The 20,341-nt window shown below is 43.6% G+C and overlaps 1 protein-coding gene across 1 annotated transcript in view; it reads left to right on the forward strand.

The window, feature by feature from the left end:
• LOC110493669 (A disintegrin and metalloproteinase with thrombospondin motifs 20) overlaps nucleotides 1–20,341 on the forward strand; it is a 128,606-nt gene that overhangs the window by 644 nt on the left and 107,621 nt on the right. Inside the window, exons 2-3 of the mRNA XM_036952909.1 lie at nucleotides 6–370; nucleotides 8,663–8,834. Of these exons, the coding sequence (XP_036808804.1) occupies nucleotides 6–370; nucleotides 8,663–8,834 (537 nt within the window). The remainder of the gene's footprint in view (nucleotides 1–5; nucleotides 371–8,662; nucleotides 8,835–20,341) is intronic.

The following is a 20,341-nucleotide window of genomic DNA, read 5'->3' on the forward strand; positions in this document are numbered from 1 at the left end:
TTCAGAAAGTTTCATCAAACAGTTGTCATCCTATGAAATTATCACCCCGCTGCGGATAAATGATTTCGGAGAATCATTCACCCACAAGTTTCACTACAAAAGGAAACGGAGAAGTGTTAATTCTGATTATTCGGATGGTTTAAGTGCTCACTACAGAATTGAGGCATTCGGACAACGCTTTCATCTCAATCTAACCGCCGACTCCGGTTTTATTGCCCCCACGTACACTGTGACACATTTGGGAGCGGAACACAGCAACGCAACGGAGTCCCAACAACAAAAAGACAGCGATATGCGGCACTGCTTTTTCCGCGGACACGTCAACGCCAAGATTGAATCCACTGCAGTCTTCAGTCTGTGCACTGGTCTTGTGAGTATGACTTCTCCCCTCTAAACTTAAATACTTTTAATAGGCTCTGCTGAGTCTCCCTGGTTATTCCCATTTCAACGGATTCCATGGATATCCCCCATAACTCACAGCACTAGTAAAGCAACACATATCACTGCACTTGACCAGTGTATGTGACAATAAAACATATATTACTTTTGTGTTTGAAGTGCATATATGTAACATGAGCATGTATGGCTTGACTTGTCATTGACCACAGTGTGAGCAGGGACAGGGGCAGGGCAGCATCCCACCTCTTGCCTGTTCAGCAGTAATACCACCGTGGTGATGTTGCTATTACACAATTCACATCATGTCCTCTGCTGAATATAATTCCAAAGTGTTTTTATAGATTATGAAAGTCCTTTGGCACACATTTAGTTGATTTTTATTGTGCCAATTATGGAATGACACAGCCTTGGCCTCTTGGAATATATGAATCAACTTTTAAGAATCCTGGTGTTTTCTATAAGGACGCAGTGTATTATGTCATCAGGGATGTTAAGCCTACCCACTATACTTTCTGTCACTCTGGCCACTTTTATTGTGTATCTGTCTTACACATGGACTTGTATCTCATGGGGCTATAGTGGAGTTATTGGATGTTCATTGGCTTTAAACCAAGTTTCAGTTGGGTGAGAGAATATCAGATAGTGTTGAAGGGGTGACTTCATGGGTCAGATAAGGTTACTGGTACAGGGGCAGGGTTTGAGCTCAGTCGCGGCAGTCGGATTCAGTGGGAACTGAACGTCTGCCTAGCTGGCCACAGAAAGTGACAGAGGGCCATAGCCCTCAGAGTCTCCCGCTGCATATGTCACTGCAACCCTGTAAGTGACGTCACACTTCTTTTAGATATGCACAGTTTGCATGACTCTGGCCTGGGGTGACTGGCACTGGCCACGTATAAGATGTACTGCATGGCTGTATATCTAGCACAACACATCATCAACGGATTGTGTTTCCAGTGAAACACACCATTCTCTTACTTCGTTATCTATGCACTTTAATGTTAAGCGGATGACTTCAGTTATACCGTACATACAGTACCTCATCTACTGGCATAAGAAGAAATAGGATATCATATTGCAAGCTTTGATTGTCATTCTTTCCAACTTGATGTCACTTCAACCTCTTTTCCAAACATTGATATATGACTTCCCGCTCCTTTTTCCAAACATGTTTGCTTCCGCACAGTGTGTTACTACCCTCTGTGATGTTATCATCAGTCATTGAGAGAGACAGGACAATGGCATCAGTACACCCATGGCTCTAGGCTATTGGGTTATAAACGTGTCGGCTTAGTCTCTGAGCGCTGAGGCTGCTGGGGCTTCGTCGGATGAGCACATGTTGGTGTGATGAGGGCTTTAAGGGACGATTAAGCCTCTAAAACAAAGGGGACATTTTGAGACGGGGAAGTTTCTCTTGCCTCTGGTGCCCAAAGGCTTCCCTCCAGGGGGCTAAGGGCCTTGTGTCTTTTCAAAGTGTGCTGTGACTTGTGGGGGAACAGGAGAAAGTGGCTGGCCTGTGGATAACTACTAATGAAGGTGCTGAGAGGAATCTAGAGTATGACTCACACCGTGGGAAATGTGTGTCCTCCTAGGGTTTCTCTGTTTAAAGGAACATAACGGGGGTACGTTCAGAATACCCCCAATGTATCCCATTCAGTATGTGTCTCTCTCTGTTTCTACTGTCAGCTGCCATGTGATAGATGTCTACACTAAAATAAATTGCTGGGTTAAAAACAACCGTTGGGTTATTTTCACCTAGCCAGTTGGGTCACAAACAACCAATTGTTTTCTTTAAGTTGGGTTGTTGATGCAGGGTTATTGAGCAGAAAATGGTAGATGTGGCTAAATAGGAGCGTGGCTTTATTTCTGGCCACCTGTAAGAATAAATGCCATTCCGGGTTAATCTGTACTGTTGTATTGTCAATACATGTTAAGGTTGAGCACTGACACGTTAGTAGCTTTAATTAGGCTTACACAAGAGCGGAGTTATTGGATGTTAATTGGCTTTAAACCAAGCTTCAGTTGGGTGAGAGAATTATTAAAGGAAAATATCACCCAAAAATGATCTTATGGTATTTGTTTCATTAGTCCATTGTTGACATGGGATAGTTTACACTTTGGAATAATATTGAAATACAAATGTTATTAATTTTAAATAAATATACGGAATGTGTGAAGATATTAAAGGAAAATTGAAATTTGCAGTGTACAAACTTAACATGATGAACATGAATTACATTTACTCTCTCGGGTGGCCAAAAATAACTAGCTGAAAGCCACAGCCCCAATAGGCCACCCCTTTGGATTACCCAAACATGGGTTAATTTAACCATCAGTTGGGTTTTTATTCACTTTCATGTTGGGTTGACCCAGCAGATGGGTCTTTTTGAATGCAATCCATAGGTTATTTTCAGGAGGTATGGCTTTCAGATACAGTTGAAGTCGGAAGTTTACATACACCTTAGCCAACTACATTTAAACTCAGGTTTTCACAATTCCTGACATTTAATCCCCTTTCTTAGGTTAGTTAGGATCACCACTTTATTTTAAGAATGTGAAATGTTAGAATATTAGTAGAGATAATTATTTATTTCAGATTTTATTTTTTTCATCACATTCCAAGTGGGTCAGAAGTTTACATACACTCAATTAGTATTTGGTAGCATTGCTTTTAAAGTGTTTAACTTGGGTCAAACATTTTGTTTAGCCTTCCACAAGCGTCCCACAATAAGTTGGGTGAATTTTGGCCCATTCCTCCTGACAGAGCTGGTGTAACTGAGTCAGGTTTGTAGGCCTCCTTGCTCGCACACGCTTTTTCAGTTCTGCCCACAACTTCTCTACAGGATTGAGGTCAGGGCTTTGTGAAGGCCACAACAATGCCTTTACTTTGTTGTCCTTAAGCCATTTTGCCACAACTTCTGAAGTATGCTTGGGGTCATTGTCCATTTGGAAGACCCATTTGTGACCAAGCTTTAACTTAGTGACTGATATCTTGAGATGTTTCTTCAATATATCCACATAATTTTCCTACCTCATGATGCCATCTATTTTGTGAAGTGCACCAGTCCCTCCTGCAGCAAAGCACCCCCGCACATGATGCTGCCACCCCCGTGCTTCATGGTTGGGATGGTGTTCTTTAGCTTGCAAGCCTCCCCCTTTTTCCTCCAAACATAACAATGGTCATTATGGCCAAATAGTTCTATTTTTGTTTCATCAGACCAGAGGACATTTCTCCAAAAAGTACGATCTTTGTCCCCATGTGCAGTTGCAAAATGTAGTCTGGCTTTTTTATGGCAGTTTTGGAGCAGTGGCTTCTTCCTTGCTGAGAATGTTATGTCAATATAGGACTCGTTTTTACTGTGGATATAGATACTTTTAAACTTTTTTCCTCCAGCATCTTCACAAGGTCCTTTGCTGATGTTCTGGGATTGATTTGCACTTTTCACACCAAGGTGCGTTCATCTCTAGGCGACAGAATGCGTCTCCTTCCTGAGCGGTATGACGGCTGCGTGGTCCCATGGTGTTTATACTTGTGTACTATTGTTTGTACAGATGAACATGGTACCTTCAGGCGTTTAGAAATTGCTCCCAAGGATGAACCAGACTTGTGGAGGTTTACACATTTTTTTGAGGTCTTGGCTGATTTCTTTTGATTTTCCCATGATGTCAAGCAAAGAGTCACTGAGTTTGAAGGTAGTCCTTGAAATACATCCACAGGTATACCTCCAATTGACTTGAATTAATTTATTTAGCCTATCAGAAGCTTCTAAAGCCATGACATAATTTTCTGGAATTTTCCAAGCTGTTTAAAGTATGTAAAGTATGTAAAAGTATGTAAACTTCTGAACCACTGGAATTGTGATACAGTTAATTATAAGTGAAATAATCTGTCTGTAAACAATTGTTGCGTCCTGCCTAAAGTAGATTTCCTAACCGACTTGCCAAAACTATAGTTTGTTAACATGACATTTGTGGATTGGTTGAAAAACATGTTCTAATGACTCCAACCTAACTGTATGTAAACTTTCGACTTCAACTCTAGGTATTTTTGGCCACCTGTGAGAGTCAATGTCATTCTTGTAAACGGCAAATAACATTTTCCTTCAATATTTTTGCACATAACATATTTTATTATACAATTAATATAATTATTATTTAAATAACATAACAAAGTGTTAACTATCCCAACATTGGTACACACATAGACACTTGAGGAACTTGTATGCCTCATTAAGCTACACATGTACCAGTGCTCAACTTTAACATGAGTGACAGTACAACAGTCCACGGAATGACATTTGATCTCACGAGTGGCCAAAAATAACTATAAAAAAGCGACGCCCCTCCTAAGTCACGCCTCCAGTCTTCTCATCTGACCCGGTGGATCATACATATAGATCAAAAACCCAGCTAAGTGACCCAACAGGCTCGGTCAAAAATAATCTAATATGTGTTCCCTTCATTGCACTTTTAGAAAAAAAGGTGCTATCTAGAACCTGTCCACATAGAATAACCATTTGAAGAACCCTTTTTGGTTCCAGGTAGAAACCTTTTGAATCCAGGTAGAACCATCTTGGGTTCCATGTAGAACCCTTTCCACAGAGTATTCTACATGGCACCAAAAAGGTGTTTACCTGGAACCAAAAAGGGTTCTTCAAATGGTTCTCTATGAGGACAGGCGAAGAACCTTTTAAGGTTCTAGATAGCCGAAGAACCCTTTTGCAACCGTTTTTTCTAAGAGTGTATGTACCCAGCGCTGGGTTGTAAAGTGTATGTAAAGCTGTGTGTCAACAGACAGAGATTCCTTACCATGTCCTTGGCCTGTAGCTCACTGTGGAGTCCCCTCCACCAAAGGCCCGTTACAGCACCTGTTCCTGAACAGCAACATTATTGTGTTTGTCCAATCTCGGTTGTCAGATTTCCAAGTGAATATAAACTATTACTAAACCCCTGACACCATGCTTCCTAGTTTGTGCAAACGTAGACTTGACACTTGGTGTGTATTTAGCCGTGTGGGAACGCTTGGTGGGATAATGGGAAGAAGTCCATTCCTCACACCGACGATGTACTACTACTACAGCATTTTCATATTTGTTCTTATAGAACTTGATAGATGTCATACAATGTACAATGTTAGGTAGGTCATAGTCAGTCTGTGCATCACCACAGTCTTGGCCCCAGGCTCTTTTGTGCAAAGCACATACACGAAGTGCCCGGTGCCCAGTCTACAGTTCATCAACTCAGTAATCACTCAGTCCTTGACATTACTGTGTGAGTGCCTTAGGCTGACAGTGTCTGCGTGCACCTTGACATAACGCTGCATGGGATAGACTGCTACAAGATGTTTGCTGATGGCCTTGTATACAAACGCTCCCACCCAGCACATGCTGCCAGTACCATGCCTTGTAATGAGACAAGTGTATCTGGACCCTGTTAATACTCTGCTCTATTAACGTTCACATTCACATTGACATTCATTCATCCTCACTATACTGACAGGTCGTCAGAGGAGCAGAGTGGGGGCCGATCGAGGTGGTTTTCACACGGTGTTACAAGACTAAGACTTAGAGAGAGCTTCTAACTACTATAGCCATGGTTTGCTTCCTCTGCTTTGGGTCCTGTTATTACAAGTACAACCCAATCATTATGTTGTCCTTCGGCTCAGGTTGAGGTCTCATCCTATAGCTACTGTAGGTCTGCAGCACTCAGGCTTTCCAACATACAAGGGTATGTGTGTTCAAGTGTTTATCCCGTCTTTTCCCACCGGAAAAGAGGAAATGTACACATGGTATGTCCTTTATTTTCCATGGCCTGGACATTTTCTGTTTTCAAACACCGATCACTTGTGGGGATGCTCATGGAAATGACCCCCAAAAAGATAACATTCCACCACACAATATCCTGTTAAAGTGTGCGTGTAAAATGACCACACAAACACCTTTGTCTTCGCGGCTGAGTGAGTCAGCGAGCGACTGGCTGTTGAACTAAGCAGCTTTGTGAGGGCCTCATCCTCCACATCAATATTTGCTTTGCCAAATCCTGTCACAATGATATCACTCCTCCCATTGGTTGTCATTCGTTCAAGACAGGATTTGAGTAGTGCGCTCTCAAATACCATTCAAAATGACATCTTTAAAGACACGGGTTGTAAGATTTAGGTGGGATGCTAATATTGTGTAATATGAAAGAAATGCTATGATATATGATGGATATACTGTATGTGTCAATTAGAGGTCGACCAATTATGATTTTTCAACACCGATACCGATTATTGGAGGACCAAAAAAGCCGATACCGATTAATCGGCCGATTTTTTTACTTTGATTTATTGGTAATAATGACAATTACAACAATACGTGAATTAACACTTATTTTAACTTAATATAATACATCAATAAAATCAATTTAGCCTCAAGTAAATCATGAAACATGTTCAATTTGGTTTAAATAATGCAAAAACAAAGTGTTGGAGAAGAAAGTAAAAGTGCAATATGTGCTATGTAAGAAAGCTAACGTTTCAGAACTTGAGAACATATGAAAGCTGGTGGTTCCTTTTACATGAGTCTTCAATATTCCCAGGTAAGAAGTTTTAGGTTGTAGTTATTATAGGAATTATAGGACTATTTCCCTCTATACCATTTGTATTTCATATACCTTTGACTATTGGATGTTCTTATAGGCACTTTAGTATTGCCAGTGAAACAGAATAGCTTCCGTCCCTCGCTCCTCCCTGGGCTCGAACCAGCAACACAACGAGAACAGCCACCATCGAAGCAGCGTTACCCATGCAGAGCAAGGGGAACAACTACTAAAAGGCTCAGAGCGAGTGACGTTTGAAACTCTATTAGCGCGCGCTAACTAGCTAGCCATTTCACTTCGGTTACACCAGCCTCATCTTGGGAGTTGATAGGCTTGAAGTCATAAACAGCGCAATGCTTCACGCACAATGAAGAGCTGCTGGCAAAACACACGAAAGTGCTGTTTGCTTGAATGTTTATGCCTGCTTCTGCCTACCACCCCTCAGTCAGATACTTAGATACTTGTATGCTTGTATGCTCAGTCAGATTATATGCAATGCAGGACACGCTAGATAATATCTAGTAATATCATCAACCATGTGTAGTTAACTAGTGATTATGACTGATTGTTTTATATAAGATAAGTTTACTGCTAGCTAGCAATTTGGATCCCCCGAGCTGACAAGGTGAAAATCTGTCCTTCTGCCCCTGAACGAGGCAGTTAACCCACCGTCCCTAGGCCGTAATTGAAACTAAGAATGTGTTCTTAACTGACTTGCCTAGTTAAATAAAGGTATACAAATATATATATATATATTTTAAATCGGCACATCGGCGCCCAAAAATACCGATTTCCGATTGTTATGAAAACTTGAAATCGGCCCTAATTAATCGGCCATTCCGATTAATCGGTCGACCTCTAGTGTCAATCAAGCCCATCTTTTATCATCAAATTGCCTGAGGGTGATGCTGTCATCTCACCCATTATTACGCAACGTCCTCTTAAGTACTCAATATTTCTTCAAGCATTCCAAATGATGGAATTTGCATTCAAATGGAGAGCTTGATGGCCCATCCATATACCGCGGCACCATGAAGGCCCATTCAAATACTGCCGCGGCAAGATCGTGTTACTGCCACGGCAAGTCTGGACACCTGTACTAAGACGGATTGCCAGTGTGATGATTACATCAATGGTGGTTGACTGAGACCTTTCTAAGTATTTTTGATTCTCTTCATGTTATTCTATTTTCCATGTTGTTTCCATTTCCACCGGCTAAAAATAGATACTTTCGGAAAATAGTGTACTATTCATTTTGCGTTATTCTTGTGTTGTTCGGACTAGTCATGGAACTAATGATGCATAGCACACTGTTGACTGGTACTGGACATTAACTCAGGGTAACAGCACACATGCTGTAACAGCTGCATCACTCTAACATCTGAATGAACAAACGTTTTAATTACCATGAGAAGTTCAGCTATTACTTCGATTTCTGTCATTACAATGTCTCTTGGTTTGGGACAAGACATGCACTTGCAGCTAGTGATCACTGAAAGTATATGGACACCCAACCGTCATATTATAGCTGTCATATACACTGACCCTGTCACTCATATGACCCACACTGCACAGACCTCTAACCAACTCCTCTCTCTCTCTCTCTCTCTCTCTCTCTCTCTCTCTCTCTCTCTCTCTCACACACACTCTCTCTCACACTCTCTCTCTCTATCTCTCTCCCCTCCAGATCGGGACTTTTACCACCCAGCATGGTGAATACTTCTTAGAGCCCCTGATGAAGGCGGAGGAGGGGGAGGAGTACGACGAGGAGCACAACAAACCTCACCTCGTCTACAGACAGGACAGGAAGAGGAGAGAGGGCCCTGCCAGTGAACCCACGCAACCCTGTTCAGCCTCAGGTAACAGACCTACCACAGTCTGGTTCTGCTCCTATATTATACTATATAACCACAGTCTGATTGTTACCGTGATTGCTACTGGGGTTCCCCTCACTCTTAGCCCCAGTATGACCTGTTCTGTTCTTCAGCTCTGTGCCACAGCCGTAATAACTGTCCTAAATGCAAATTCTACCCAGTCACGATCCTTGGCTGCTGGCTTACCAAGAAGATTTGATTAAGCGGGTTATTGAAATCCTTTATTTAATAAAGCTAAAATGCGTTCCAGCCCAGCCAGCCATCCCCTGTCGGTGTTCACACCCAAGACCGCGGAGGAACAGAGGAAGAAATTACGGCTTTTTATTTTGTAGCACTGGCGAAGACAAATATAGAAACTGGAGAGCACTGCACTTGCAGGCTGCTATTTGAATGCTCTCCATTTCACTAGAATTTTTATAGCTACAGCCTTGAGGTGGTGGAGAGGCCCACAAAAAGCTAAGTGACCCAGCAGAGTTCACCCTGACGCAGGCCCTTAAAGGAGAGCTCGCGGGGAGCTTTGTGACAGCCTTTGTTGGCGGATGCAATAAATCTTTTATATGCTGGACACTTGATTTGCTTGTTGTCTGAACACGGCTATTGTCCGCTGGTTGTGGCCATTGTCTGTGAAGTAGTTGGAGTGACCCGAGGGGCCAGGCCAAAACCTCCTTAATATGCTTGCCTTTCACTCCATCAGTCTGTGTGTGGCAAACACAGAGGGACAACAATCTGGAGGGTCTCAGCCAGGCACTGGAGACCTTTGAAAAATGCTCTCTCTCTCTGTAGGCACTGTCAGATAGTGGGTGGGAGGCGGAAGACTCTTGGTAGGCCATTGTTTAACAGAAAGGAGGTGTAAGCAGCTATCTTGCTCACACAAGTTGTGGTTCTGTCAATATCAATATCCACCAACCACCCAGTCTCCCTTTAATATATTCCTAACCTCACAGATTAGATACAACATCAGCAGGTTTTTCTATACAAAGAGCCCAAGCAAACACAAGCTTCCTCCTCACCTTTTAATAAGTCAAAGGGGTCTTGTTATAACATAGATAGATAGCAGGAGAAAGAGAAGACACCTGCAGAAGGCCTCATCAAAGGGCAGTAGAGCAGACACACAATGAGGCAGGATTAAAGGAGAGAGACGACACAGGGCCGGGTTAGGACAGGAGGACTGTGAGGTGTCCCGGGCTGTGGTTCCACACCTTTGCCTGATAGGCTCCACTCCAGATGCACTGATAAAGGCCTCTCTTTGAAGGCCACATTAGGCCTGCCTGCCTGGCTGGCTGGCTGCTAGTAGGCCTCATTTCTTTTTATGGTAATGTGTGCAGTGCACACACTGCCTGCTACTATCAGGTCAGGAGTAAACACTGTGTTGGTTGGCTGCTCTCGAAGCACAACAAATGCATAATTGGTTTTGATGGTGTGGAAGAGCAATCTATTCGCTGCCTGTAAATTAGGGCTGACATTCTTATACAGTTAATGGTCAACTGGTCAGATGGATTAGGGGCACTATCTCCCCCCTCACTGCCAGAGCCCTGCAAAATGACCTCCAGCAGGCCACAAATGTGCATGTGTCTGCTCAAATGGTCAGAAACAGACTCCATGAGGGTGGTATGAGGGCCCGACGTCCACAGGTGGGGGTTGTGCTTACAGCCCAACACCGTGCAGGACGTTTGGCATTTGCCAGAGAACACCAAGATTGGCAAATTCGCCACTGGCAAATTCGCCAAATTCTGCTGCCTGCAACATCCTCCAGCATGACCGGTTTGGCGGTGGGTCAGTCATGGTGTGGGGTGGCATTTCTTTGGGGGGCTGCACAGCCCTCGATGTGCTCGCCAGAAGTAGCCTGACTGCCATTAGGTACAGAGATGAGATCCTCAGACCCCTTGTGAGACCATATGCTGGTGCGGTTGGCCCTGGTTTCCTCCTAATGCAAGACAATGCTAGACCTCATGTGGCTGGAGTGTGTCAGCAGTTCCTGCAAGAGGAAGGCATTGATGCTATGGACTGGCCCGCCCGTTCCCCAGACCTGAATCCAATTGAGCACATCTGGGACATCATGTCTCGCTCCATCCACCAACGCCACGTTGCACCACAGACTGTCCAGGAGTTGGCGGATGCTTTAGTCCAGGTCTGGGAGGAGATCCCTCAGGAGACCATCCGCCACCTCATCAGGAGCATGCCCAGGCATTGTAGGGAGGTCATACAGGCACGTGGAGGCCACACACACTACTGAGCCTCATTTTGACTTGTTTTAAGGACATTACATCAAAGTTGGATCAGCCTGTAGTGTGGTTTTCCACTTTAATCCAAATCCAGACCTCCATGGGTTGATAAATTTGATTTCCATTGATAATTGTTGTGTGATTTTGCTGTCAGCACATTCAACTATGTAAAGAAAAAAGTATTTAATAAGAATATTTCATTCATTCAGATCTAGGATGTGTTATTTTAGTGTTCCCTTTATTTTTTTGAGTAGTGTACATATATTGGTGGGCTCAGCTGCCCTTTTCTCTCTCTCTCTCTCTCTCTCTCTCTCTCTCTCTCTCTCTCTCTCTCTCTCCTCACTCATTTTCTCTCTCTTTCTCCCACGCTCCTCCTCCATCCCACCACAGACTGCCTAAACATGCAGTTCTTTACTGCAGCCTAATTGCTGAGAGCAAATTGCATTGAGCAACACTGTCAGGACCACCAGGCAGAGTGCAGTTGTAGTTGGGAAACTCTCTGCCTATACAATAGGAAGTAGGTATAGCTCCTCTTGAATGCACAAGCAGCTAGATGTGATTAAGATATTGTGCTCCAAAAGCAAGAGTAAACCTGCATTGCTGTGCAAGCCACCTAAAATAACCAGTTACTCTCTAAATGTCAGTTAGTATTCTATACAGTAGCAGGGGCGTACTGGCCACCTGGCATTTCGGGCAAATGCCAGATGGTTGGGCCTGTCTAACTAGTTGTTGTTTTTTTGCACAAAATTAGCATTCAGCTAATAATGGGGGCCTCAAGAAAAAAATTGGGCAGACGTCTTAGAAATTCCAGGGCCGATTTCTGGTCCCAGTCCGCCCCTGTACAGTAGTGACAGAAAAGATAACCTGTTGCTGGCAGAGGTCAGATTCCTCTCATCCATTCCCTCTATCCCTCTATTCCTCTTCCTGATGAGGAATAAAAGCACTCTTTGTGAGGGTCAATGATCTCATGGTCCTCTCTCTCCACTCTTTATGTCCCTGTGAAAGGAGAGTCTTTCTTAAATCAAAGTCACTAGCCGGAGTTTCATTGATGAGGAAGCTGAAGGGTTTTGGGGGGTTGGAAGGAGGCTCAAAACCTGCCAACTATCCTGGTTGGTCAGAACAGAACACACATGGAAATGTCAGACGTTTTACAATTAACCATCCTGCCAGCCCTTCTTCCCTCTGTACATTTAAAAATATATTTGTTTTGCTGTTCCATTAGTCATTCAGTGAGGAATTATTTCTTTCCCCTCTCTTTGCTGCTATGCTGTTCAGGGAGAGACATATTTTTGAAAAAGACTAAGATTTTGTCTGTTTTGTCAAGTGGTCTTCCAGGACACAAACAAAATGTGTATCAGTGAAAAGATAAGGTTTACATTCAGATGTCGGCTCTTGTTGCTGCATTTGAGCATGCATGCTAGTTCAGGAATGTTATAGAAGAAGACTATTGTCTTGATGGTATACTGTGTCATTACTCTTAGTTGTATAAGACTTTCCATAGTCGGTGAGGTCCTATTGGTTTCCATAGTTGGTGTAGTCCTGTTGGTTTCCATAGTTGGTGTAGTCCTGTTGGTTTCCATAGTTGGTGAGGTCCTATTGGTTTCCATAGTTGGTGTAGTCCTGTTGGTTTCCAAAGTTGGTGAGGTCCTGTTGGTTTCCATAGTTGGTGAGATCCTATTGGTTTCCATAGTTGGTGTAGTCCTGTTGGTTTCCATAGTCCTGTTGGTTTCCATAGTTGGTGTAGTCCTGTTGGTTTCCATAGTTGGTGAGGTCCTGTTGGTTTCCATAGTTGGTGAGGTCCTGTTGGTTTCCATAGTTGGTGAGGTCCTATTGGTTTCCATAGTTGGTGTAGTTCTGTTGGTTTCCATAGTTGGTGTAGTCCTGTTGGTTTCCATAGTTGGTGAGGCGCTGTTGGTTTCCATAGTTGGTGAGGTCCTGTTGGTTTCCATAGTTGGTGAAGTCCTGTTGGTTTCCATAGTTGGTGAGGTCCTGTTGGTTTACATAGTTGGTGAAGTCCTGTTGGTTTCCATAGTTGGTGTAGTCCTGTTGGTTTCCATAGTTGGTGTAGTCCTGTTGGTTTCCATAGTTGGTAAGGTGCTGTTGGTTTCCATAGTTGGTGAGGTCCTGTTGGTTTCCATAGTCCTGTTGGTTTACATAGTTAGTGTAGTGCTGTTGGTTTCCATAGTCCTGTTGGTTTCCATAGTTGGTGTAGTCCTGTTGTTTTCCATAGTTAGTGTAATGCTGTTGGTTTCCATAGTTGGTGTAGTCCTGTTGGTTTCCATAGTTGGTGTAGTCCTGTTGGTTTACATAGTCCTGTTGGTTTCCATAGTCCTGTTGGTTTCCATAGTTGGTATAGTCCTGTTGGTTTCCATAGTCCTGTTGGTTTCCATAGTTAGTGTAGTGCTGTTGGTTTCCATAGTTAGTGTAGTGCTGTTGGTTTACATAGTTGGTGTAGTCCTGTTGGTTTCCATAGTTGGTGTAGTCCTGTTGGTTTACATAGTCCTGTTGGTTTCCATAGTTAGTGTAGTGATGTTGGTTTCCATAGTTGGTGTAGTCCTGTTGGTTTCCATAGTCCTGTTGGTTTCCATAGTTAGTGTAGTGCTGTTGGTTTCCATAGTCCTGTTGGTTTCCATAGTTGGTGTAGTCCTGTTGGTTTCCATAGTCCTGCTGGTTTCCATAGTTGGTGTAGTCCTGTTGGTTTACATAGTCCTGTTGGTTTCCATTGTCCTGTTGGTTTACATAGTTGGTGTAGTCCTGTTGGTTTACATAGTTTGTGTAGTTCTGTTGGTTTACATAGTCCTGTTGGTTTACATAGTCCTGTTGGTTTACATAGTCCTGTTGGTTTACATAGTTGGCGTAGTCCTGTTGGTTTCCATAGTTGGTGAGGTCCTGTTGGTTTCCATAGTTGGTGTAGTCCTGTTGGTTTCCATAGTTGGTGAGGTCCTGTTGGTTTCCACAGTCCTGTTGGTTTACATAGTTGGTGAAGTCCTGTTGGTTTACATAGTTGGTGAAGTCCTGTTGGTTTACATAGTTGGTGTAGTCCTGTTGGTTTACATAGTTGGTGTAGTCCTGTTGGTTTCCATAGTCGGTGAGGTCCTGTTGGTTTACATAGTTGGTGAAGTCCTGTTGGTTTACATAGTCCTGTTGGTTTACATAGTTGGTGAAGTCCTGTTGGTTTACATAGTCCTGTTGGTTTACATAGTTGGTGAAGTCCTGTTGGTTTACATAGTCCTGTTGGTTTACATAGTTGGTGAAGTCCTGTTGGTTTACATAGTCCTGTTGGTTTACATAGTTGGTGAAGTCCTGTTGGTTTACATAGTTGGTGTAGTCCTGTTGGTTTACATAGTTGGTGAAGTCCTGTTGGTTTACATAGTTGGTGAAGTCCTGTTGGTTTCCATAGTTGGTGTAGTCCTGTTGGTTTCCATAGTCCTGTTGGTTTCCATAGTCCTGTTGGTTTACATAGTTGGTGAGGTCCTGTTGGTTTCCATAGTCGGTGTAGTCCTGTTGGTTTCCATATCTCTGCACTCCTTGGTAAAATGTGTTGATCGAAGCAGAACAGTATGTTTCCACTGAGATAAAGTGAACAAAGATCAAGTTGAAGAGATCCTTGTGTCCACCATTGTGCAGTCAGTCGTCTTTGGTCTTTCAACAGAAATCTCTTTTTTCCTCTCATATGCCGTCACCAGCAGGGGAGTGTTGATAATTCAACTGTGATAATAAGGGCTTTTAAAGTGTAACCTCTTAGGGAAGATAGAGTTTCTGATATTTCATCATGAGTCATTACACAGTAATAAAGCTGTCATTGGCTGTGTGTTTATCCATTGTTGTTAGAGCACTACAGCATCCTTCAATGACTCATGCTTTGCATTTGATTCACGGTAAAATGTTTGTCAAACTCAATATATAATTTAGGCATACTATGTTACGAAATTCAAGTTCAGATACAGTACCTTCCTTGACACTAACATGACCTCCCTACGACTGTTCACTAGGCATCAAGCAGCCACGTCTAGATCTACAGTTCTTTATGTACACTAAGCCATCCTGGCTGCTTTTACCACTGTTTTTGATAACTGTGAAGCTGTTCAGTGGGTGATTCAGTTTTAAGAGGCGAATGTTCCTAAGTTGTGCCCGGATGGTTTTAAAAGCTTCTCCAAAGGTGCTTGTCAGACGGAAATCCCAATCCTGTGACCGTGTCGGTCCCTTAATGCAACATTCTAGGGGGTTATCTGTCTGTGGGCTAAGGCTTGCATGTCATGTGAATCTCTATGTCGATCGTCTTGAGATGGAGATAATAAGAAAGATGGGGGGGGGTGGCCCAGGATAGGGGCGGACAGTCTCTGCTCGCTCTGATAACTAGGTCTCTGCAGAGCTGACATCTACGAGAGCTTCGCAGGTAATTAGAGGTTGTAGTTGTGTGTTTCTCTTACTGCCGGCCTGACTCGTCCCTGGTACCAGGACTGGGATGCTGTGAATGGAACAATTAGTGTGATTGTAGAGAAGTAGTTTCTGTTGGAGTGTACAGAGTTGGTTGGCTGTGGGCCTGCTCCCTCGTGCTCTGCCCCGTACATCCGGTTGTTGAACTAGCCGACTTGAATCGCTCGCTGTTCTTTAGCGCTTTCGTGTATGCGAATGGAAGCACTTGTTGTGTGTTGTGTGTGACCTCGCGCTTGTGTCACCCTTTGTTTGGAGTCGCTCATTGGAGGGGATTTGACATTGGGTTCTTCCCGAGAGGTTTTCGGCCCTCTGTTTCATCTGTTTACGCTCTCAGTTGAAGCAGTTTTTGTCTCTCATGGCGTGTTTGGAATGAGGTCAGCAGAGGTAGGCATGGTGTGATGGATGGATGGTTATCGGTCAGACAACCTCTTTCACCTTTAGGGTCTGGCTCGGATAGGTGTTGGGGCTTTTGGATGTCATCTGGCTCCATAGGACTTCCCAATAGACGGCCCATGAGGCCAAATTTGATTTGGCCCCCAAAGTTGCCCATTTTTTGTTGTCGTTGTTGGGCATTAAAGTCTGTAAAATAACCAGGAAATGAGCGGAAAGTTATTTTCATTTAGGAAATCTGTTCCCATGTCCCCTGCATAAATAGAGAGGCACGTAATTGTATCCCATGTTATCAAGGTTTGAAATGATTCTGTTTTTGTTAAATACTATATACATTTGGGATTCTTGCAGTCAATTTGCAGTGTACAAATGATTTGTAACTATGTTCCGCCCTCCTGACCATCCGCTCAAGCATAAACCGTCCCACTGCTGAATGTAATTCCCGGCTGAATATAATTGGGGATCCCTGGCTTAGGCCCTGACACTCTGAGCCTCCCTCCAACCCCACACCATGGAGCCGCTATTGTTGCTCATCCTGAAATGAGTATCTGGCAGTGCTTTGTTCAATGACTGAGTGTGTACAAATGTTTGCTTTGTTTGTGTGTGCGCGTGGCGAAGTGTGCGTGTGTGTAAGTAAGTGTACGCACAGACTGTGTGTGTGTAAGTACGTGTACGCACAGACTGTGTGTAAGTAAGTGTACGCACAGACTGTGTGTGTGTGTAAGTAAGTGTACGCACAGACTGTGTGTGTGTGTAAGTAAGTGTACGCACAGACTGTGTGTGTGTGTAAGTAAGTGTACGCACAGACTGTGTGTGTGTGTTTGAACTCTGCTGGGCTCATCTGTTTGACTCAGTGCGTGTTGTCTGTTAATGTGACTGTGGATGAGACTACCCACTGAGGGGTTGGAATCACTGGGCGAGGAGAGGAGAGGAGAGGAGTGGAGTGGTGTGGAGTGGAGAGGAGTGGAGAGGTGTCACGATCTTCCTCCGCTGCATCTGAAGAGGAGAGGCGAGAAGAATCAGAGGACCAATATGCGGCGTGGTATGTGTTCATAGTGAATTTTAATAAAGAGAACACTGAACACTATACAAAAGAGTAACAAAAAACAATAAACCAAATATGACCGTGAAGCTACAAATGAGACCTGTGCTGACACAAGCCACTAACATAGACAATCACCCACCAACAAACAGTGCAACCCAGGCTACCTAAGTATGATTCTCAATCAGAGACAACTAATGACACCTGCCTCTGATTGAGAACCATACTAGGCCGAAACATAGAAATCTCCAAATCATAGAAAATCAAACATAGACTGCCCACCCAACTCACGCCCTGACCATACTAACTAAATACAAAAACAAAGGAAATAAAGGTCAGAACGTGACAAGAGGAGAGGAGAGGAGAGGAGAGGAGAGGAGAGGAGAGGAGAGGAGAGGAGAGGAGAAGTGAGGGGAGGAGAGGAGAGGAGAGGAGAGGAGAGGAGAGGAGAGGAGAGGAGAGGAGAGGAGAGGAGCAAGTTTCTCTCTCCATCGGTGTGCCCAGCCTAGTCTGCGCTGTATGTGCCGGTCTCGCTCTAAACCCTGGCACCGGCCACGGACGTTTCTCGGGCCCTCTCTGCCTTCCTCCTCCCCTCTACACCTGTGTCTCTATCTGTAGTAGCCCCTCAATCCACATCAGAGTTTTCATCCTCAACTCCAACTGTACATCTACACAGGAGAAGGTAGACTGTGTACTAGCTGGGGCATGAAAAATATTGGACATGATGATACATTTGGTGAACCTCATGCCTCTGTCTATTATTGATTGAGTTATGAAGTGCTGTGATGTTTCTCCGACCTAGCCAATGGTAATTTTGAATCAGTATGTTATAGTTAGTATCAACAAACATCACTTGACACCAGTTCTGCACTTGAGCAATAATAGAGCCCTCATTGCTCAATCTGGTGTTCAAATTCTAACAGCTATTTTCTGCCGAGGTACTCTGCCTTTGGTATTCTGTCTGAACAGATGGATGGGACGGGGATCCATCAGCAGTTTTCTATTATAGTGTTATTATAGTGGCAGTTGTCAGAGGTGAGAGGTGTTAACAGGTGAGGGACACGGTCCCCACAACGTGGCCCTGGACAGGCTGAGACACAACGGACCCTAATGGGAGGACGGGTGTAGGTCAGCTCCTCTGTCCATCTAGAATTCCTAAAGGCACCAAAACAAGTGGTTGAAATGCTACTGTTATGTCTGGAACGTCTATGGAGGTGACTTGATCTTGGGGAAGTGAGACCAATGGAATATGGATGGAGAGGGGAATCCAAGATGTTGCTGCTGTCGTCTCATTTTTAAAGGGGTTCAGACACATCACGGGGAATATCTACTTCCCATCATCTAAAGAGCGCTCATGTCCTCATTAGAAGCTGAAGGGAAAGTAGATGCCAGATGCTTTGGGGTAATTGATTCAGTGCCGTGGCTTTACGAGTGTGGTTTTCTGCAACCCCTCTCATCTTTACTGTACACTCTCCCCAGAGAACAGAGCTAACAGAAATTAACCGACCATTAACCGACCATCATCTCTACGCTGTCTCAACATGAGAGAAGCAAGGAATGTCTGGCAGCTTTCACGGTTCTTATCGTGTGAGGTAGAGATGGCTCCTAGCTGTTGCGTCATTGTTGTTGAACTCCAGAGCAGAGGAATGGGATTCCCTGTTGAGAAAGTCTGGTACCTAAACTCTAACCCTTAACCCCTTGGCCATCTGGTACCTAAACTCTAACCCTTAACCCCCTGGCCACCCTATCTATGTCTTCTACCATGGATCTGGAGAGTAACACTGACACCACTGTGGGCAGACAGTGTGTGTGTGAAACCTGCTATCTTTCTTTCTGCTGGTCAAGGGTCATGCAGCCAGGTTTAAAAGCTTTCGTTCTTCAGCAACAATTAGTGCCCTCCTTTCTCGGTCTAGCCAGCAGCCACAGTAATTGCTCTTAATTGTAGGTCTGTGGGGGTCTACAGGATGTTGTACTGTCCATTAATCGACCTGACCCCTGATTGGCCCAGGCATGACCTATGCTTGGTGTAAGGTATGCTACAGATACACTATGCTACACTGTCACCGTAATTGGCACCCAAGTGATAGAGGTCTTTCTCTCCCAGTGGGTTATTGTAGAATAATGTTAATTAGCTGAACAATGAAATCAGCGTTTCCTATTGTTGGCCTTTTGGCATTGACACTTCTGAACAAGAGTGACAAGAGGTCGTAGAATAAATATAAATGGACTTTAATCCAGCTGAAGTGGAGGAGAACGTCATGTTTTGTTAACCTCATGCTTGAACATCTATGTTGTAAAACAAAAAAGAGGAAAAAAAGGGACAACAATCTGGTATCAAGTGTTGAAGTGATGTACTATTGGTTTAATGTCTCTAAAAGGATCGTAAACCAAAATAATTGATATGGGTACCTTTTTGGGGGCTATTGTGTGCGATTGTGCTTGTGTGAGTGGGTAATATACATCTTAATCAAAGAATACATGAATAACTTGAGTTATTTATTATTACGTCGTAAAACGTTATTGGGATTAGAAATCCCTACCGTTTCCTGCTCTGTAAAGGCAGGCATTGTACCAGAAAATGCTCTTGATTCCTCAGTTACATGTATGAGTACATAAGTGCCAACAAAAACACTGTATTTTATTGATGGCACGCGTTGCAGAAATATGTGCCATTATACACTCTTAGAATTAGTGGTGACTCGAGGATACCTGGAGATCCTCAAGGAACCCCTGGAGATCCTCAAGGAACCATTGCTGGTCAATGGTTTATATTTCCACCTTTGTTTAGTTGGGGGGGTTCTTGGAGGATCCTTTGATGTTTCAATGTAGCAAAGGGTTCCTGGAAGAACCCTGGACTGGGGAGGCAGCCTAGTGGTTAGAGAGTTGGACTAGTAACCGGAAGGTTGCAAGTTCAAACCCCCGAGCTGACAAGGTACAATCTGTCGTTCTGCCCCTGAACAGGCAGTTCTGTTCCTAGGCCAGCCATCATTGAAAATAAGAATTTGTTCTTAACTGACTTGCCTAGTTAAATAAAGATAAAATAGTAGGGTTGTGGCGTTCAAATAGATTTTTTTGGGCCACCCGTTAGAGTAAATGTCGTTGCTGTCCATATGTTCTGTTGTATTGTCATCATATGTTAAGGTTGAACACTGACAATTTTGTAGCTTCATTGGGGCTTACAGAGGTATATGAGTTCCTCAAGAGCCTATGCAAATCACGAAGTTGGAGTAGTTACCACTTTATTACTATAAGTAATCAGCAATTATATTAGACTATATAAAATTATATTTGACTATGTAATTGGCATAAATATTCATGAACACAAATGACATTTACTCAAACGGGTGGCCAAAAATAACTATCTGAAAGCGACACCTCAAATAAGCAACGCCTCCAATTTT

The sequence above is a fragment of the Oncorhynchus mykiss genome, chromosome 2 (genome assembly GCF_013265735.2).
Source record: "Oncorhynchus mykiss isolate Arlee chromosome 2, USDA_OmykA_1.1, whole genome shotgun sequence".
Lineage (NCBI taxonomy): Eukaryota > Metazoa > Chordata > Actinopteri > Salmoniformes > Salmonidae > Oncorhynchus > Oncorhynchus mykiss.